This window comes from Amphibalanus amphitrite, unplaced genomic scaffold, assembly GCF_019059575.1.
Source record: "Amphibalanus amphitrite isolate SeventyFive unplaced genomic scaffold, NRLGWU_Aamphi_draft 000028F_arrow, whole genome shotgun sequence".
In the NCBI taxonomy this organism is placed as follows: Eukaryota; Metazoa; Arthropoda; class Thecostraca; order Balanomorpha; family Balanidae; genus Amphibalanus; species Amphibalanus amphitrite.
The window spans coordinates 1,622,043-1,641,134 of record NW_024881524.1 but is presented as its reverse complement, the minus strand read 5'-3'; the positions used below and the strand labels follow the sequence as shown (position 1 = coordinate 1,641,134).

The 19,092-nt window shown below is 51.2% G+C and overlaps 1 protein-coding gene across 1 annotated transcript in view; it reads right to left on the bottom strand.

The window, feature by feature from the left end:
* The window catches only part of LOC122365737 (tyrosine-protein phosphatase 99A-like), a 76,255-nt gene that overhangs the window by 29,498 nt on the left and 27,665 nt on the right, over positions 1-19,092 (bottom strand). The window contains exons 2-3 of the mRNA XM_043337211.1: positions 16,243-16,590; positions 4,495-4,618 (exon numbers count right to left, since the gene is read on the bottom strand). Of these exons, the coding sequence (XP_043193146.1) occupies positions 4,495-4,618; positions 16,243-16,590 (472 nt within the window). The remainder of the gene's footprint in view (positions 1-4,494; positions 4,619-16,242; positions 16,591-19,092) is intronic.

Sequence of the window (19,092 nt, the reverse complement as noted above, 5' to 3'; positions counted from 1 at the left end):
AATAGGCTTGTCTCAATATGCTGTGTTTGTGCTATATATCAGGTTAGGCCTATTGCCCAAATGCCCACCCCCATTCCCTAGGCACTGCATATGATATTGCTTCAATATTTTTGGTTTGCAATATTTTGCACTCAAAACCAGATGGCAAATATCTGTTATTTAGTTATCATGTGGTACCTACATGCAAACATATACCTAATATAGATCAATTCCCCCATACTCTCTTTCCATATCCAGCTTTCGGACAGTTTTCGGACAAATCCATGCTTTGGACATTTTTCGGACAAAAGTGAGCTAGGATTTTGGACATTGGACGGACATCGGACAAGAGATTTCTGAAATTGACACCTCTAGTCAGCGCTGGCGCCGAGATGTCCGCAATGCAAGGAATGGCGATGAAACACGCTATGGGAGCGCTCCAAATTCGGCAAGCGTGAGCGAGTCGTCACAAAATTAGCCACGGTGTTAGCGGTAACTTGGAACGCAAATTTCAGCATCAAATGTAATTGTTCGTACCCCAAATAGACCAGAGCGCAAATAGTCTGGCGCTTTCAGCCGGGCAGCCAATATTGGACCCCGCCGGCAGTTGGGCAACTTAATTATAGCGGGGACCATTCGGCCATCTAGACAGCCCCCCCTCTGTGATCTCCGGCTAACTCGGCGCCGGCGGCCGAGTCAATTGTCCACCGGCTCGCCCTCCTCGGCGGTGGTTACGACCGACAGAGCAGCGACACAAGTTGGGGAGAAGGGCCACAACACAGCCGGACGGGCGGTTCATCTCCTGCCGGAGGGACTGAGTCACAAGACAGATTCGGACGGGACGTGCTTGTTTTGAACTGTGCTGGATGATTTCATCAACGGACGGACTCCACCCTCCGAGCTCAAATGGAGCGATTTGGGGAATGGGAGATACTGCTGTCTTGGACCTGGGCCATTTGTGTATCAGATTCAGAAATCCCCAGGCCAGGACAGTTTCTTGAGCGTATGGTTTGGTTTGAACATTGAACAAGACATGTTTGTTGCCCAGGGATGCATTGACTGGACTTGCAAGCAAGTCAAACCTTCTTGCGCAAACGTTTCAGAAGTAAAAAAATCGTCACTGTCGCTGTCTTTCACAACTCGCGGCTCTCAGAGGATCCCGGTGAATCTGGCGGGATATTGGTGGATTTAGGAGATCTAGCACTGCGCGCCCTGCAAGACGCTGGCGCAGTGTAATAAATATGGCAGCACATCTCGCGGAGTTGACTCATTTAATCGGATCTTTTCTGCCGCAGAGAAATTGCGCCCGAGTCGCATCTGCAGGGGTCATATCATTCGCAATGAACGATGTTTTGTAGGATTTCTGGCGAATTTTCCAACGGAAGCAGCGCTGGCTTGCGCGGAAGTTCCCAGAAAATAAATAGACAAGCATACAGCTGTAAAGTTTCACAGCGTCAGATATGGTTCTCTGGCGGAAACCAATAGCAGTGATGCACACAAAACTTTGCGAATATGATTGTGCAGAGCGGCAACGACCTGCGACACAAAAGTTTTTAAAAGCTTTCTCATGCTTCACCGAGTTGGCGCTATCACTTGACGAACTTTCCGGCAGCTCACTTAATAAAATTGGCCCGGGTACATAGCACACTCATGTGAACGACTTTGAGATGGCTGGAGCGTGCGGACGACACAGCGGGCTGAGCGCCGGCAGATAATTGGATTACGTAGCCTGCATGAGGCAAACACATTATACCACATTGTGATGCATCTCAAGTGGCCGCTCTTGCACGTCGGGCGGCGGCTGGCAAACAAAAGGACGCGCTCGTGCAAGTCACCGGGCGCCGATCTGCACCCCGAGTCGCTTCCAGCGAATCGGCACATACATCTGGAGCGAATGGTCTTCCATCTAGCGCCCCGGTGCCGACTGTCGTTGGCGTCCCATTCGGTCGGCGGAGATCGGATCTGGCGGCGCCGGCGGCCCGAGCGCGCCCTGTGATCGGCCGTCCGCCGATCCCCGCCAGATTGCTGTCGCCATACGGCCGCCCTCCACCTCTGGCAGAGGTGCCTCTCCCTCCCCCAGCCCCGCCGGCGGCACTCGACGGTTGTTCGGGCGGGCCGTCGTTCTCGACGCTCGTCCGGCGCGACAGTGTCCGGCGGGAGGCGTTATCGGCCGATGGCGGTGCCGGCCCGAACGGCCGTCCGAAGAGGCCGGCCGGGCCGATGTTGCTGTTTATCGGAGCCACCCAATGGCCGCCGGCTGCCTCTCCGACGTTTGTGTGCTGTCGATTTCGACGTCGGCGCGCGACAGAAGATCGGCCCCGCCGGTCGTCGACGCCGACGGGGGGACGTCGGTGTCGACAGCACGAGTCGTCCGCGCCGTAAGTCGTAAATCGTAAATGGCGAGAGTGACGAACGCGTGGCCTGGAGAGAACCGGCCGGCCGCTGCTGGACGGACAGCCGACTTCACCGAGGGTGTGCGACGGCACGACCGTGTCGGTAGAGGCGCGGAGTAGGGGAGAGGAACGGAGGAGGGGTGCCTCTTCCAGGAAGGTCCTCTGACCGCGAGGGCCATGCATTTCTCGGGCGGTGCGGCGGGGTGTCAGAGTGACAGATTTGGTCGCAGCGCTAAGGGACAGGCGACAGGGGCGGCCGGAGCGGGGGGAATGGCTGAGTAGACAGTGGGCTCAGCCTGACGGGTCGTTTACACAGCGCGATGGGCCGGCCTCTTCTAGGATTTTGCTCTTTGACCAAACAGACATCTGTCTCACTGTCGTCTCAAAAAGTCGGAGAGGAAGCGCCCATAAATTGGAGATCGTTTACCCAATGTGGCTGGCAAGTTGAAGACTTGGCTAAGTTTTTAGATAGCGCATTTGTCATACGATAGCTATCTGCTGATTCTAGCTCAAATACATTTGAGTGATTTTACTTACCACTTCAAGGCCGTCGCTGATCCTTCTTGCAAGCGAAACCATCCAAAAACTGTCGGTATATATTTAGCCATGAGGCTCTGATAGTCGCACTGGTGGCGCGCTGCTGTTATACGAGATGAGGCAGTGCGAGCCGCTGCCGCCGTCTGGATATTATGGCAGATGGTCCCGGGTAAGCCCCAGTTGAAAGATAGGTCCCGACTGCAGTTAGCCTTTGTGTGCTCTCGGTCGATATACTCGGAAACCAGGAGTAAATGTGGTAGAAACAGTCGGGAGCCCCGGCTTCCGAATTGAGCCCAGCCGAGCTCAGTGGGAGAGCGGCCATTTCAACAGAAAGTGCCGGCCCCCAGACAGTGTCTCTGTCTTGAAAGTCGTCACAATCGTTTGAAGTTTATGCTACTGCTTGGCGCAGACGCAATCTGTAGTGACACGACCGACCTATCTGGCTCGAATCGACCGAAATAAATGGAACGTGACCCGAACAACATCAGCCGTTTAACATTACGTCGAACACGTCACGATCAGATCGAACGGGCCAAATTTGGAGCGGCCCGGCTCCTCGGATAAAAAGCCACCGAGATAGCGGTCAGCTGACCCCAGCGTTCCGTGTTCTAACATCTATCATTGTCAGCTCGGCCGAGACCTATCTCAAGCCTACCCCAAGCCGGCGGTAGTCGGACCAGCCGGGTCGCATTAGCGTCTATCGCCGGCCGCATACTAATGCCTCTCGCACACGGACGCACGGACCCCGTGCTGATAAGTAATGACGAATCCGTCATCACCGAGCCGCTCCGGGGGGGGGGGGGGAGGAGGACATGGGGTGAGAGGCCAGCCAGGCGCCTTCCGAGGGTGAGGCTGACCTCTCCCCACGCCGGCAGCTGCGGCGGACACAAGACCATGCGGGCGGTGGCCTCGGGAGACCCGCAGCCCGCCGCCGCAGCCGGTCACTCGCGGGTGCAGGCGGCACACCAGGAGAGTGGCCTTGCCCGCACAGAGCACAGTGCAGAAGGGGTGTCTGGAACGGCGGCATCCCAATGCTGGCAGCGGCCGATCGCATGGGCAAACTTTGCTATCTTGGGAGAGGATCAGCAGCGCTGGCTGGGCGCTGTCAATACAAGATACCAAACTATTACCTACCTAAAATACGCAAACATCAGCCGTTCAACCTGGGAAATTGAATATGCTTGCATTAATGGAAAAGGGATTGTTGCCCTTTGCGAAGATTGTCATCTCGTGGAGGGATAACTCCAATTCCAAGCAAAGTGGAAAGCATGTGAAACTCAAAATATGCTGTTTTGAGTACTTGTGATTATGAATAATTTTTGCTGGCTTCTCCAAAATATAATTTGAAGTTGCAAATGAACTGTTAGCTGCAACCCGCAAGCTAAGAATCCATCAGTTAGGACTTAGGCAAACTTCCATGTGCATTATTGAAATCATGTCAGCAAGACATTGTGCTTACTGCACAGTGCACACATTGCTCTCCTGAAAAAGGCAATACGACCCCAGCTGTCTGGTGGAGACAGTGAATACCAAACGCTAATCCCGGCCCTCTGTGCAGCGTTAGCTGACGTGCGTCATGCCTTACTTGACGTGTAGGACGTAGTGTTTGATGGGGCTGTTGTTGGGCTTGCTGCCAGGCCTCCAGGAGAGGAACACAGAGCGAGACGTGAAGTTGGTGATGAGCGGCCGCGCCGGGCTCGACGGCACGTCTGTGAACGCAGAGAGATACAGTAGCGTCACATACCAGCGAACATGAGGGTAAGTACTGACGTCAAATACCAGCGAGCGCACTGCCACATTGTATTGACGTCCAATACCAGAAATGTATGTTCACTGAACAGTCACAATATGTATACTGACGTTGTAGCACACGCAGATGATACACTGACGTCAAGCATCAACAAACATACAAGCACAGATCCTTCGCATTGACGTTACATCTGCAAAATTGGGAAACACACGACACAATGAACTGGTCACACATCACTGAACACACGGATGCAAAACACTGACGTAACACATCACTGAACAGTGAACACACGGACACAAAAACACTGACGTAACACATCACTGAACAGTGAACACACGGACACAAAACACTGACGTAACACATCACTGAACAGTGAACACAAGGACACAAAACACTGGATCACATCTGCCAAGGGAGGGAGAGGCAGGGCGTCGGACGCCGTTTTTCAGCAGTCAGTCGGTTTTCGGGGATCGTTGCGCGCAGCTGGGGCCCGCGAGGGCCTGTCGTCTCCATTACGAGGCCTTCATCAACCCGCGAGGGGACGAGTGCTCGAATTAATCAGGGCATTTAGCGCACAGTGTGCTCGATTATTACTCAACCGTAGGGGATTTGAAGGGGAAAGAGTTATTAGACGACAGAAAAGTCGCTGATGAGATTGTTTTGTCACAGCGTGGAAGCTGTTGCGCATGAGTTCTCTTGTTATGTAGCTACAGCGGCGTCGACAGCTGCTGGTGAAATATGTCTGCAAACGATCGTCGCTCCGTATTTATATTACCTATATATTGGCTGTGAAATACTGTGAAATATGTCGAACAATCTAAAGAACTATGTGAGATGGATGCAGAATTAACTGAAATAACAAAAAAAACATCTCACCGAAGAATATATATTGTAAATCAAAGCACAGAAAGATAATAACCCCACAGCACAAAGCAACTCAAATGCATAATTGTTCGAATACAATCTACAAGTCGAAGCCATACCTCTTCAGTTCAAACCATTGCAGTAATTTCACTGCTGCTTGAGATTCGCATTCATCAACACACATAACTGGTTTATCCCGGAATATTCAATCACAACTTCGGTATTTGCTTTTAATCAGGCTTCAATGGGCAGGGAAATGGTTACCAAAAAAAGGTACTGAAGCAGCACGAAGCTTCCACCTTGCTTGCCCTCTCCATACGAAATAAACAACCAATAGACGGCGGTGAGGGAGCCCTCAGGGAGCGAGGCGGGTGACTTCCCCATACGCAACGTGCTTGGAAGTTTCATTGCCGTTTGCTCGTGGCGCGATAGATTCTAGAGACGTCAATAGCTTTAAGGTGGAGTCGCTGGGGCGATGCCGTGACGAGCAGGGTACCAATGAGATCCGCTTTGTCTTGGCATCAAACAAGACTGTAGGCAGGTATTGACCGATGCAGCAGTCAGCATGAGCAATTTCTGCAGTGCAAGGGATAATACTAGACTGGATTCGATGGTAATGGCTTAGTGAAAGCAGCGCGGAGATTGGAGAAGGATTTTTAGTTCGCTGGTGGGTGCCAGTTATTATCAGTGTGGCATGATCCATGATGGCAAAGTGCTTAAACTGCTACATATACCTTATGTTTATCACACAGATAAAATAACAACCAATTTGCGCATCATCGCAACTCCTTTGCATTTGATTTTCTATTTCTTATCAGCATGCATTTAAACAACTCAAAATTGATGTAGCCATTTGTAAGAAAGGCGTTAGCAGTGACAGCAGCAAGTGTTGGCCATTCCCAGCATCCATCTCATATATTTGCCCTGTTCCGGCCCGGCTGCCCACTTGGTATGATCACTGGACTCAGCATACCGATATTATTGTATAGTTGTTGATGTAGTGCAGAGTGGATCGCAGCGGGGGGCCGGTTTCGTCATTGGCAGTCTCGGCGGGCGTCTTCCACCCGGCTGTGCACGGGACGTCACGCTACCTACCGATCGGACCATAAACCAGCTCCATCAGCCCCGTCCATATCAAAGCGCCATCAAAGCACCTTGGCCGTGCGCGAATTGACTTCCAATGACGGCGGCTTCCGTCGGTCCATCAGCGCCAACTGTCTGCCCGCCGGCTCCCGCCGGGCGGTTCCACAGCCGTGTTCGACACGGCGCGTTACCCCTGAACTTTGAGCCACGCTACCGTCACCTGTCGTTTGCACACTGTCTCGCGGGACAGGCCGGCCGCCGCCTGCGGCTCCGGACTGACCCGCCGCAGGTCGGTCGCTGCCTGGCTCATAGGCTGTCCCGCACGGGCATCCGCCGCCGCCTGGCTGATATACCGTCCCGCAGGACCGTGCCGGCCGCAGGCGGTCATGACGCCGGCACCGGCGGTTCCTCATTAGTACTGTCATATTGCCCGCCGGCGGCGCGGATATTGGGCCATTGCTGGCACATCGGGCTTACGTGACGGCGGCGCAATCGCCATTGCGGCGCCAGAAGTGCCGCAGTGCGCCGCCGGCGGCAGCGGCACGTGCGCGACCGTGCGCAGCTGGCGCCGGACGATATGTGGGCCTGAGAAATGGCACTGTCAGCCCAGGGCGCTGCTAGGACGTCCTGGTAAACGACAGTGTCATGGGAGAGTGCCGCCTAAAGTATGTGATACTTCGCTTCAATGCTACCTGCTGAAGTAAACGGAAGGATACCAGTGGCTACTTTTAGCCAAATTGAATAATTTGCCGGTAATAAGTTGAAATTGTGCACGTTTTCGGAATATTAACGATAGCTTGGTAAAAGCATCAAACACGCCACTGACACGCGAGTGGGAGCAAGGTGTAGGTATCTTTCTTTTTACAAATGCACGACTGCGTAATTTTCCATAATGTAGTTAGTAGGGAAGCAAATGCATTTAAGAAACTATATTACCACTAAATGTTTTCATTTACAACCGTTTAGGCACAAGGGAATGACATATGACACTATGAGGAGGTCATGGATATGACACGCTGGATAAGATAGCATGTGGATAGCTAGGTTAAACCACGATGATGAGGCCAACTTCTTACGGCATTAGCTCTATTTCTAACAACAAAAACAAGTTCCTCCAATAGTAATGCTTGCTTATTAGAGAGCTTAGTTTCCAGCTTCCGTGTAGTATCGACATAGTTACAATGGTAAAAGGCGCGGCTTAGCCTCTCTTATCGGCTAAACGCAACCAAGAACACTCCAAATGCCATGAATGGTAGCTACGCAACACACTCATGTGGCAATTGAGGTAATGTATCCCATTGTTTAGTGTGTTGTGATCCCACCTCCTCTTTTAAGATGTGAATCGTAACATGATCATTGATCGGTGATCAAAATCGTTTCCGAGACCGAGCCAGTATACTTTCGTAGGCATAGATTCAAAATATGCACACTGGATGCAAAAAAAAGGCACGCTTATTTGACAAACGTTTCAATCAATTTACAAAAGCGGTTAACTTATGTGTCACAAACTTGGCGACCTAGCCATGAGCGTTTGCACAAGCACCGCGGCCGGGTGGTCAAATCAATGCTCCACTCTGCAGCCATGGGAGCCATTCGGACAGCCGTGACCGATTCCCGGCTCCAACTCTGCCGCGGCGAGCACCTGGTGCCCTGTCCACCGGGACCGCCGACCCGGGAGCGGTACAGTTTTCCGGTCGAACGCGCTAACTCGTCCCGTGAACCTGTTGCCACAGGACGGTGGAATACAGAGCAGCTCGCGGCCAGCCGACACCGGTCCGCCGGCGACAGCATTATGTCCAGTTTTATGGGTACTTTGTCGGGTCAGGGTCGGGTCGTGGATGAGCTCTACCTCAGTTATTACGCTGTTAATCTTCACCTCACCAAAGCGGTTAGGATTTACGTTTGCTCAGCCCGCCAGCGCTTAATTTAGTTCCACTTCCTGAATTGGAGGAATTAACATAGTGTTAATTCTGTCCGTAACTATAACAGGCCCTGGATTGTTGAACGGGGATTTCTGTGCCTCTGGGGACTGTCTAAAGGGAAAGTCAAAGGTCAGATGGTGACAGCACGCACCCTCCTGTAAACCAGCGCCATCCACGAGACAACAAAACAGGTTGACAGCATGTCAGGCGCTGCCGAACATCGGTCGACAAACACGATGCACTGCGGCAGCGTCGGCGCTCTTCGCTGCGCCACATTCGCACGGCGACGCTCAAAGTGATCCTGGGGTGTCGCGGGGGCGGCGACGAACCTGTTAACCCGCGCCCTGGTGGGGGGGGGGGGGCTATTTTTTGCCCCCCCCTCCAGACTTTTCGATATATCTCCAGAACCGCTGCGCCGATCGTCACCAAACTTTCAGTACCCTCCCGGACATCAATTTTACACATTGTGACCAAAAATTTTTCCAAAGGCTATGATAGGTTGGCCGGAAATAACGTCAGAGTGACGTCATGTTCTGCCGTTTTCGACCCAAAAAAGGGTTTCGCGGGAAGAGCTGTCAGGCCTATAGCTTTGCAAATACAGAAAAACGATAAAGACATAAAAGCTGTAGAATTGACAGGGCTACAAAACTGCTATCTCGGATTTTTAAAATTTTTGGATTTTGACCCCCAAAAATCAAAAAATAGATATTTTGGTTATAATAGCCGAAAAATCCAAAAAGTTTTTTGAATTTCGAAAAAACCGGAATATATGTGATAGTCCTTACCACCTTCTATCTACATACCAAATTTGAGATCGATATCTCTTTTTTTGGCCAAGTTACAGCGAAAAAACTGTTCAAAATTGATGACGTCAAATTTTCAAACTCAATTTTTAGCAATTCTAGACCTCGTAGCGCAAAACAAAAACCACCATTAGACTCCCCGTGACGAGTTGCATCGAATCAATACCCATTTTATGCAAAAATATCAACTTTGAAATTTGACCTTTTTTGACCTGACCTTGACCTGACCTCCACCAGAAAGTGACCTAAGCCGTACCTGATAGTCTTATAACCAACACCATTGAGTTGGAAATGAAAAATTGGCCATAAAACATGCATCGCACAACCTTAGTACCTAAAGTTAGGTTCATGTGACCTGACCTGTGACCCTTGGTGACCTGACCTGTGACCTGACCTGGTAATGTCAGTGACCTCTTATAGCAATATATGTACTAGGCAACTGACGCCCTATCGCTGATTCTCGACAAAATGCGTTTTCTTCGGTGTTATAGCGCATTCCCTAGATGACCCGTGAACGGTGAAACATTTCATCTTTGACCTGACCTGTGACGTCATCGGTGACCCTGAAGTCAATGAAATTTGGTTTCCTTCGACAAATTTGACAGGCCTTTCGAACGCCGTTTGAATTTTGCGGATCCGTCCAGTAGTTTCGGAGATACGAGGGGGGGCAAAAAATAGCCCCCCCCCCCCACCAGGTCGCGTTATAAACAGACCCCACCAGGGCGCGGGTTAACTATCGACCGGCCCTATTGCCGTCCATATGCCTTCAGGGCATGACTGGGCCCGTCGCGTCGGCCGCCCACGCCTTCGGCTTGGTACGACGGCCAGCGGCGTCACGGACTGGCCGTCACACTGCGTGACAGAGCGCCCGAGCGACTGTAACGGCCGATCGACGTCTTTGTGTGACGTCCAAGTGCCCAGAATCGGAGCCATTAGAGGCGCACTCGGCGCAAGCTGCAGTGGGGCAGCGTTTGATGGCCGCACACACGATATCCTCGAACACACAAACAGCTCGGCGAACCTTCATGCGGCATCGCGGGTGCTTTCTTGAGGCTTCGGCAGGTGTAATAGATATCGCTGCCTTTGTCGGTACTTAGTGGTAATGATGGAAAATTGTAGGACGCCGATGAATGGCAATTGACGATGAATGCGATGCTATTGAATGGACGTTTGATTGATGATTCGTACTGAACTGTTGCATTTGCATGCGCTCTAAGGTGTAATAATCGTTGGATAGTTGTCATTAGAAAGTAATCATAGCTATGGTATTTGAGCTATGGTATTCTGATAATACATGCATGTATTTGAATGCCATATTGAGGCCGAAAGCATAATGTCGATGATAATTACTTATAGTTGATTCTACACATCATGTTTAGCCAGCACTGAGTAGTGATTGTGCCTCATAATAACAATGACAATTCTCACTGACATAACAGCAATTAGCAGTCCCTTCCACCATAATTATGATCATCAACACAGTGTGCTTTGCTTTCCATTGTTAATGTGTAAGCGATTGATGTGACGTGATCTAAAATCAAGCTGGGCGAAACGAAACATGCATAATACACTCTAAAACTTTTCATTCGTCCCAGGGCTTCATGCTTTCATTGGAATTCCACCCAGTCAATTCACCAACCGACCGCTGTGGCTTCAATGAACATTTCCACACACTTTCGGGATAGATTTCAACACAGCGTACCATTTGATACCGCCCAACTCGCCCCGAACACGGAAATGTCAGTCGAGAAAGCGGAGCCGTAACTGCATAGCCAACTCAGAGCCAACTTAGCTGGCAAACGGCCTGTGGCAGGCGAGACTATCGATTGAGTAACGATACAGTCGGGAGGGCAGAGCAGAAAGGAAGTGAAAGAGGAAGGGAGGGAGAGAGGGAAGGGAGGGAAAGAGGGAGAGAGAAGAGAGAGGGAGTAATATAGAGAATAGATCATAGAGAATAGAGGAGACAGACAGACAGACAGACAGACAGACAGACAGACAGACAGACAGACAGACAGACAGACAGACAGAGCTCGGAGGCAGTGAATGCCAATCACCCCATCCCACGTCATGTCTCCGCGCCGAGCCGATGGTAACATCAATATGGCGCCGATACCGCGGTGTCGTCCGATCGCCGCCGGCCGGTATTTGCATGCACCTGCAGCCGCCCGTGCTCTCCGGCCTGATGGCCTGTCGCGGTACTCGATACAGCGTCAGAGATCAGCCGCGGTCACAGCCGTCGGCCAGCATTGGTAACAGGCGTAAAAGGCGCGCCGGGCCCGTGTTCGATGAATGTGTGACAGCAAGTGGTGAGGTGGAACAAAGTGTCAGGCGCCTGGTTCGAAAACTTTTCATGCATGATGAGATGTGCGATTTAATGACAGATTTGAGATTCCTTTTCTGTTCTTTTTTCAAACAATCGTGAAGAGTTGTCACGATTTCTGCAGGCTCAGCGTCCGCCGCGGTCTGTGCAATCTGACCGCAGTGTTCATTTGTCGGTGCTACGGCCGGGCTGTTGCAGCGTGCGGTCGGGTGTCACCTGCCCGGAGGTGTCACGAACCGGGCACTCTATCTGCAACATCGCCTGACGCGTCCGCTCAGAGAACGGCCAGCTACACAGGTGATTAGGCCTCATCACGCCAGACGGGCTCGTTATGGGAGCGGGCCCACAAGGACGCGGAGCGGGGGGAGCGGAGCTGCCACGCTTCACAGCCAGCTGGCAGATGACGGCTCTAAAGCCACCCTGCACTTCATAACGTATACCTATACAAAGCCGCACCTTTTTACAAAAGCACTTTTATGGCAATAGCTGATGGTGTCTTGTATTGAGCTGGCGGCATCTGTTCCTCCACCTTTTTGCTGTTGGAGAACAAAGCAATTTCTTTCACCCGTGCGAAATGCCGTTGTTCTGTAAGATCTCGTTGAAGAACAGCCATATCCTACAAACTATAGCATAACAACATACGTTATTATTATAACAACCGACGTTATTGCTATACTAGCAAATAACCAATGTCGTAACTGTCCACCATTGGGCATGAACTTTACCTGAGACTTCTTGCAATCTCAGATATCTATTCCGAATACTCCGTTTCTCAGCCATCGTTTTAGACGACCCTCTGACGGAAGAATGCATATATTGACTTCAGGTGTCACCGTGCGCGCGTTTACCCCACCTTTGGCTGTTGACGTCAATACCAGGCTCTCTCTTTCCAAAGGCCAAATCAAAACCAACATCCAGTTTCCACTTCAAAGGCCCAATCAACACTCGCGTATCCGTTCACCTACAGAACGGTGTTGATACACGATACGGGAGCGGTTGGTTTGGGATGCAAAATATGTTCTCCAACATCCACCAAAATAACACAGAACGTGTCTTGATAAATTGTGAGAAACAACATGAGGAGGTAACAAGAGGTTCCCAGGTACGCATGACACTAAAAAAAAAAAAAAAACATTAATACCGATCGATTGTAACTGGATTACGTTAAGTGCCTTGCATATTTTGTTTTCAGTCGCATCATGTAAATTTAGTCATCTGCTGCCATTGTTGAGGCAAATTGTAATTGAATCGATTAGCTTGATGTAATGTGATGTGCTTAGATGGATTCATTTAACTAAAATGCGTCAGCTGTCTAGAACATGCCAGAGTAACCGGATATATTGGGTAAGAAATAAAGCATAACTGAATTATTGAAATCATACCCTGTGAGACTCGCTGTAAATGCTGCAGATAATTGCTGAAGAAACACAATTCGACACATATATGGACGACGGGCTACTGTAATAACCTTGAACAGACTTCTACTGAGCCTGTTGAACAGCAGCATGGATTCACAATCCGCGACATTTCTTAGAAATACCTACAACCAACTTGTTTGTCGCACGACCGTCTTGGAATGGAAACGATCCATAAATATCCAGAAACATACGTGTACCATAGTGTAATAAATAACATAGTGTTAACATAGTGTTATTTATTACACTATGCGTGTACCAAGACTAGCATAAATACACCCAACCCAATCCAGAGGATTGTCCGAGAATCAATAAGCGAAGGGTTCACTGGGTTTGGGTTCCACGAGTGCAAACACTGCCATCGGTCAGCTACAGCGCGGCTCACATCGTCTGGCTCTATCTAAGAACCGACCCCAGTCTGAACGATCTACGGGCACACATCGCTTCGGCCTTCGGTCAATGTGCAAACGGCGGCCAATAACTCCTTCGTTCTCCGAACCGCCAGCACCAGACAGCAAAAGTCATCCATTCCACGGCACGGACATGTGTATGAACAGTCGGCCGGACTTGGAGTGCTCTACATGTCGCCGTTCCACTTGACATTGTCATATTGCAGCGTGACACAGCTCCGGCCGTCGGGCACAAGGTGCATGGTGGCACAGCAAGGCCATATGCAAACACGGCACATGCAAATGGTCGGACCCATGGGCGTCAATTATGGCTCCCCGCCGCGGCGCGCCGGGATCGCCACCTCGGGCGCCGCCCGTAATAGCCACGGTCGAGCGAAGGGCTCACCGTGGCGCGCGTCGGCCGGCCGATTTTCATTAGAGGACGGTGGGAGAGAGGGTGCGTCGCCCGCCGCGCTGCCCACCTGTGTTATTTATGGACTAGCGTCCCGATCAGACTGTGATTGCGGTGTGGCATATTGATGGGTCCACATGTGCCAACGGAGGGTTTGGTCAGTTGAACCGCCCACCTCAGCCGCAAAAAGTTGGCCACACAGTGGAATGCGGTGAGCTAGCACGAGCATGGCTGTTACGTGTAAGAGTCATGGCGCTGGCCACCACTAATTTATCAATTACGAGTTCACAGAATGGCGCTCTGAAACACGCGCTGCACCTCATGAATTTTAATTCCTCTGTGGTCTTTATGAAACCGCCCAGTATCTCTGTTTCACCACAAAGAGCATTCATAGAGCGGGAGCACACGGTACGACGAGGCGCTGATAACTCGGAGAGGCGCCGATAGTTCGGTGGCGTGCCGATCCTAACCTCAGTCCGTCTCTCCCGACCCTGTCTCCCCGACCGGCCGGTATGTTAATCCCCGTACCGATACCGTGTTCCCGGACATTACAGCTCACGATTCGCGGCACTGGCCGTGCAACTGCGGCCCGCACGTGCAGCTCCCCCGCGCCACGGGACCGGGCCGGCGTCCGGTGATAGCGCGGACAGCAGCAAAATAACGTGTTGCTGCAGCGTTTATAGCACACGCGAGCAGGGCAAGGCGCGGGAAAGTGACATGTCTGGAAAATGTTAGTACCAATTTAGAATGTCTGTAGACGTGCTGAGTTGTTGCAACGACAATAAAAATGATATTACCGTGAGGGATAAGGTCATTAATGTCTTGTATCATGGCATGATGTCTTATGAGCTAAGAAATAACTTGAATCAGAAACCTTAAACTTTTTATCATTTGAACATGACAAAGCTACTGAAGGTCATCTACGAGATATAGCGCAGGCGGTCAGGACAGTTGACGGACTTCGCACTTCGCAGGAATGCGTGCTGTGTTCAGCGTCTGCAGTTATAATGTTCATCTTAGCCGGGAAACGTGAAAATACTAAATACTTTAGCTGGTTAAGCGTCAAATGTTAAAGAAATAAATTTTAAATATATGAAGAAAACTTGGTGTGGTATGCCTAAAAAAAAGTTGAGTTGACCGTATTATGATTTTGATTTAAACAGAAAGTTTATGAAAGTCACGATTCACCCTGTAGCTCATAGCAGTAGCATCTGTCGTTACTGTTGAAACGAAAAAGGAGAGCTAAATAACACCAGAATGCGTGATGTAGCTGAATTTCACATTCACTTGCACAATCTTTGCCATTTAATTTTGCGAAACAATACAAAGAATTACAAATTCAACAGCAGGCATAATTCTTGGTAGTGGTTAACCTCTATGGTAGAGTGAAAACATTTTCGTTCCTGTTGTGGTGTTACATGCCTAAAATGTCTGATGACATAGGAGAAGGTCAAGCAAATATCCACTCCTTTTCCAGATATTTTGTGCCACGGTCGCCTAAAATACAACTCCTGGACAAATAATACCGCTGGACAAATGTCGTGACATACACAACCCCGGCAGGATTTACAAAGCATGCGACTTCACTTGAGGCATCACTGTGCAATATGCAATAGACAACTTTGAAAGGTTACAACATTGTGACACGACATCTTCCGTCGCATACATATCTTCCAGGACCGGACGTCGGTGATACTTACTACACATCTGTCTGTGCATATGACACATAGCCACCGGCACTGTCGGGCATGTGTCAATCAATATCTGTTGAACTTTTGAGTCTCACAATAGAGACGCCCACGTCCGGTTACACCGGGGTGTGCCGTGTGACAGCTATAAATGCCCAGTGCAACTCTTCATTACACTTTTTTTTACAGAAGTTCAGGTTTTATTACTGGCACAGTCGGTGCACTTCTGATGTTGCCAATCGTTGAGGAGATTGAGGGGACGGCGGCTGTTCCAGTGACCTCACACTAGGGGATAACGTCGGCCGTTCGACCGGCTAGTTTATATCCGAATAAAGAACTCGGCTCCACTAAGTTGTGGCGACGAATTGGGACAGAGTCGCTAGATAGCAGTGGTCAGAACTCAGAGGGCGGAGAAATTCCTCAGGGTGAGACACTATTTAGGGGTTCGATGCTGGTGAGCATCTCAAGCAAATCTTCCAGCCAGCAGCAAAAAAAGGTATCGTCACAATATGACGACAAACTGGGGTAAAACCACGTATTTACATAATTACAACAAAACCTAAATAAGGCCTAGTGAACAACCATTTGAAGCACAATCAATTACCAACACGACTGCAAGAAACAAGACCTGCACCGACACCACAAACAACTCAACAACACCGACCATCAGGCTCAGTATCATCTCACCTTGCACGACGAGTCTGATGAGTCCTCCAGCGTCGACCCTGCCGTTCACCTTGCAGACGTACTCTCCACTATCCTCCACCTTGACGGGCTCGTACTGCAGCGACAGCGAGTCGTCCAGCAGGCGCACGCGGCCGTGTTTGTGGAACACGGTGGTGACGCCGTCCTGCCAGTGCAGCAGACGCGTCTCGATCGCCGCCTCGGCTGACACGATGATGCTCTCCATGCAGCCATAGCAGAGCCAGGTGAGTTCCGAGATCCGTGACCGGTCCAGGCCGGTCAGGCCCGAGCACGGCAGCGTCACCCCCGTCCGCGCCTTGGTGAACAGAGGGATACTCTGGCTCCAGCAGCCTGTGAAATAGAGGAGCTAACTGAATTTGTCTGTTTGCTGGAAGACGGAGAGACGGTCTTTTTCCTTAAGTAGGAGCACCTGTTACATTCACAGGCCTGAATCATCGTTATCAGTAATGTTGACAGATTAATCACACTCGAATCAATTACGATTAAGCTCAGCCACGCGCGCGCTCTTTTTCTAGTGCCTCTTCCATTTTCGTCTCATTGAGCAGACACCCTGGCACACAGAAACCCAGCTCGCCGTCGCTAATGACCTCATTAAGGCTGGCGTCTGGCGAGCCGGCCGCGGCCGCTGTCCGGCGAACCTGACGCGTTCTCAGGTGATGATGGACGCGGCCGGCACGCCGAGCCGACACGGCCGCCCTCGGACCGCGCCGACCGCCGCCGCGTCGGCCCCGACGACCCTCCGTCGGCCCCGACGGTCCCGCGGGGCGCGGTCGGGCCGAGAGCGCGGCGCCGGCAAAAGTCGCGAGGAGTGGCGACCAGGGGAGCCGGCGGCACCGCGATCGATTATCTAACGTCGGCCACTGAGAGAAGAACGGCGAACGGTGCCTCCGGCTATCTGATGCGTCGGCCGCGTGACGCCCCGCGGGCGCCGCCGCGCCGGGGGCGCCGGCCGGGGCGCCCGCAGGGAGACGCGCCCGAGGAACAAAGGGGTGCACTGTTTGCCCGCGCGCGCGCCGCCCGCACCAGGCAGGCTGGACTGATTTAATTTGGCGTGGAGCACCAGGGCCCATAAAGGGGAATTTAGTAACATTGGTCGAGGGAAGAGGTCGCCAATGTTTCGATACAGAAGCGCCAAGCCGTAACGAAAACAGAGGGGAGTGCCACAAGTGATGCGCCACCCCTGCTAGTTTATTGGTGTGGTAAACAATAACAGGCTATCGGTATTCGGCGTAGGGTCCCTAAAATGTAAAGAGCAACTTTTTTCAGCGCATGCAAAGCAGTTTTGCCTGAATTGCAATCCTGTGCATTTTAATATTAAGATTAGATACACTGAGGAAGTATGCATTGTTCATTAGATTTGAGGATTGATTTAAACATTATTTCAAGCGCTTGAACACCTGGTGAAACATTATGTGCATATCTTTGCTAACTCCTGGAGCGTTTGATCATCAAAAGCGACAGATATGTGCCTAATATTTTGGGCCCGTGCTGAGTGTAGAGACGTCGACTATGGGATCCAGGATGGAATGTCTGTCATCTTCATAATGCATGGGACGGTGAATAACGCGGCGGTGCGGTGGTCCACTGTTGGCTCATTTTGCAAATGGAGTTAACCGGCGGCGAGTTCGTGCATCGCTCAACCAATCTACGCAGAGACAACAGTGACCCGGCCCGGCCAGGCCCGGCCATAGATGTTACACAGAAAACGGAATACAGCTTGACGGCGGTATTTTGGAGCTCCAGCACAAAAGCGCACGTAAAAGTTGAGCGTTTGATCATGTTGCAAACTTTGGCACTGGATTAAAAACAGACGATTCTCAGCAGTTGGACGGTCCAGTTCCACGGACACCAGTATCCTGTTAAGTTTGCAATACAGCTCCAATTATAACTTATGCGGTGTGCGTCCCAAGACACCGAGCCAGACCCAGAGCATGGTCCGCATCAGTCACTGCTCAGTCAACTTTGAGTCTGCTCAGCGAGCCTGATGGTCTATTCAGCCGGCAGCCGGGCGGCTCAAAGGTCAGTTTTCCGCTGGCCGGCTGGCTGCAGTGTAATTTTAGCCGCCGCCAATCCCCGTGTCGTCCGTCCGTGTCCGTCTGTGACGCCGTCTCCGTCCCTGTCCCCGGGTGGATCCAATTAAGCAGCCGTTTATTGCGCCCGCTCTCTTTGACAGTGAACTGGGCGGAGCTGATCAAACGGCTGCGCACTCGTCCAATTTGCCTCGTCTGGTGACACGGTGCCTTGGTTCTGCCTTGGTTCTGGGAGTTCTGGGATAGGTCGGGGAGCTTTTGTCGGCGGATACGCATGTCTCGAAATACACAGCAGAGTCGTAAACCGGCTCATCGCATTCAAAGCCCACACGCGATAAATCTCTTGAGTAAGTGCGCTCACCATAGACATGATCCTTTTCAAACTACTGAATTGGTTCTATCAATGCTTCTGTCACCACAGCTTCTGTCTGTTTTTTCCTTTGTCAGCGCCATGGTAGCCCGGCGTTAGGTCAAATCCCACAAAGCCGGCAGCTCGATGCGGCCGCTGATTAGCGATTTATTGCTCCGTGCTGCTCCCCCGCCAGCGCAGTCGGCCAGGCAGAAGGGCTCTCTAACGAGTCACCCGTTGTCATGGAGATGAGAGCGTGGCCAGCGCGCATCCGTCGCCTGGGGTGATTGAGGTGAGATTGTGCTCGGCTGCCACTGTCCGTTCTGCCGGGCGGCAGCGGCGGCGCCAGGCGCGGTGGGAGGATGTCATATTATAGCCCACATCAGACACCCATTGTCGCTGCTCCGCGGGATAAAACTGAATAATTTATACACTACACAGCTCATCTGCCAT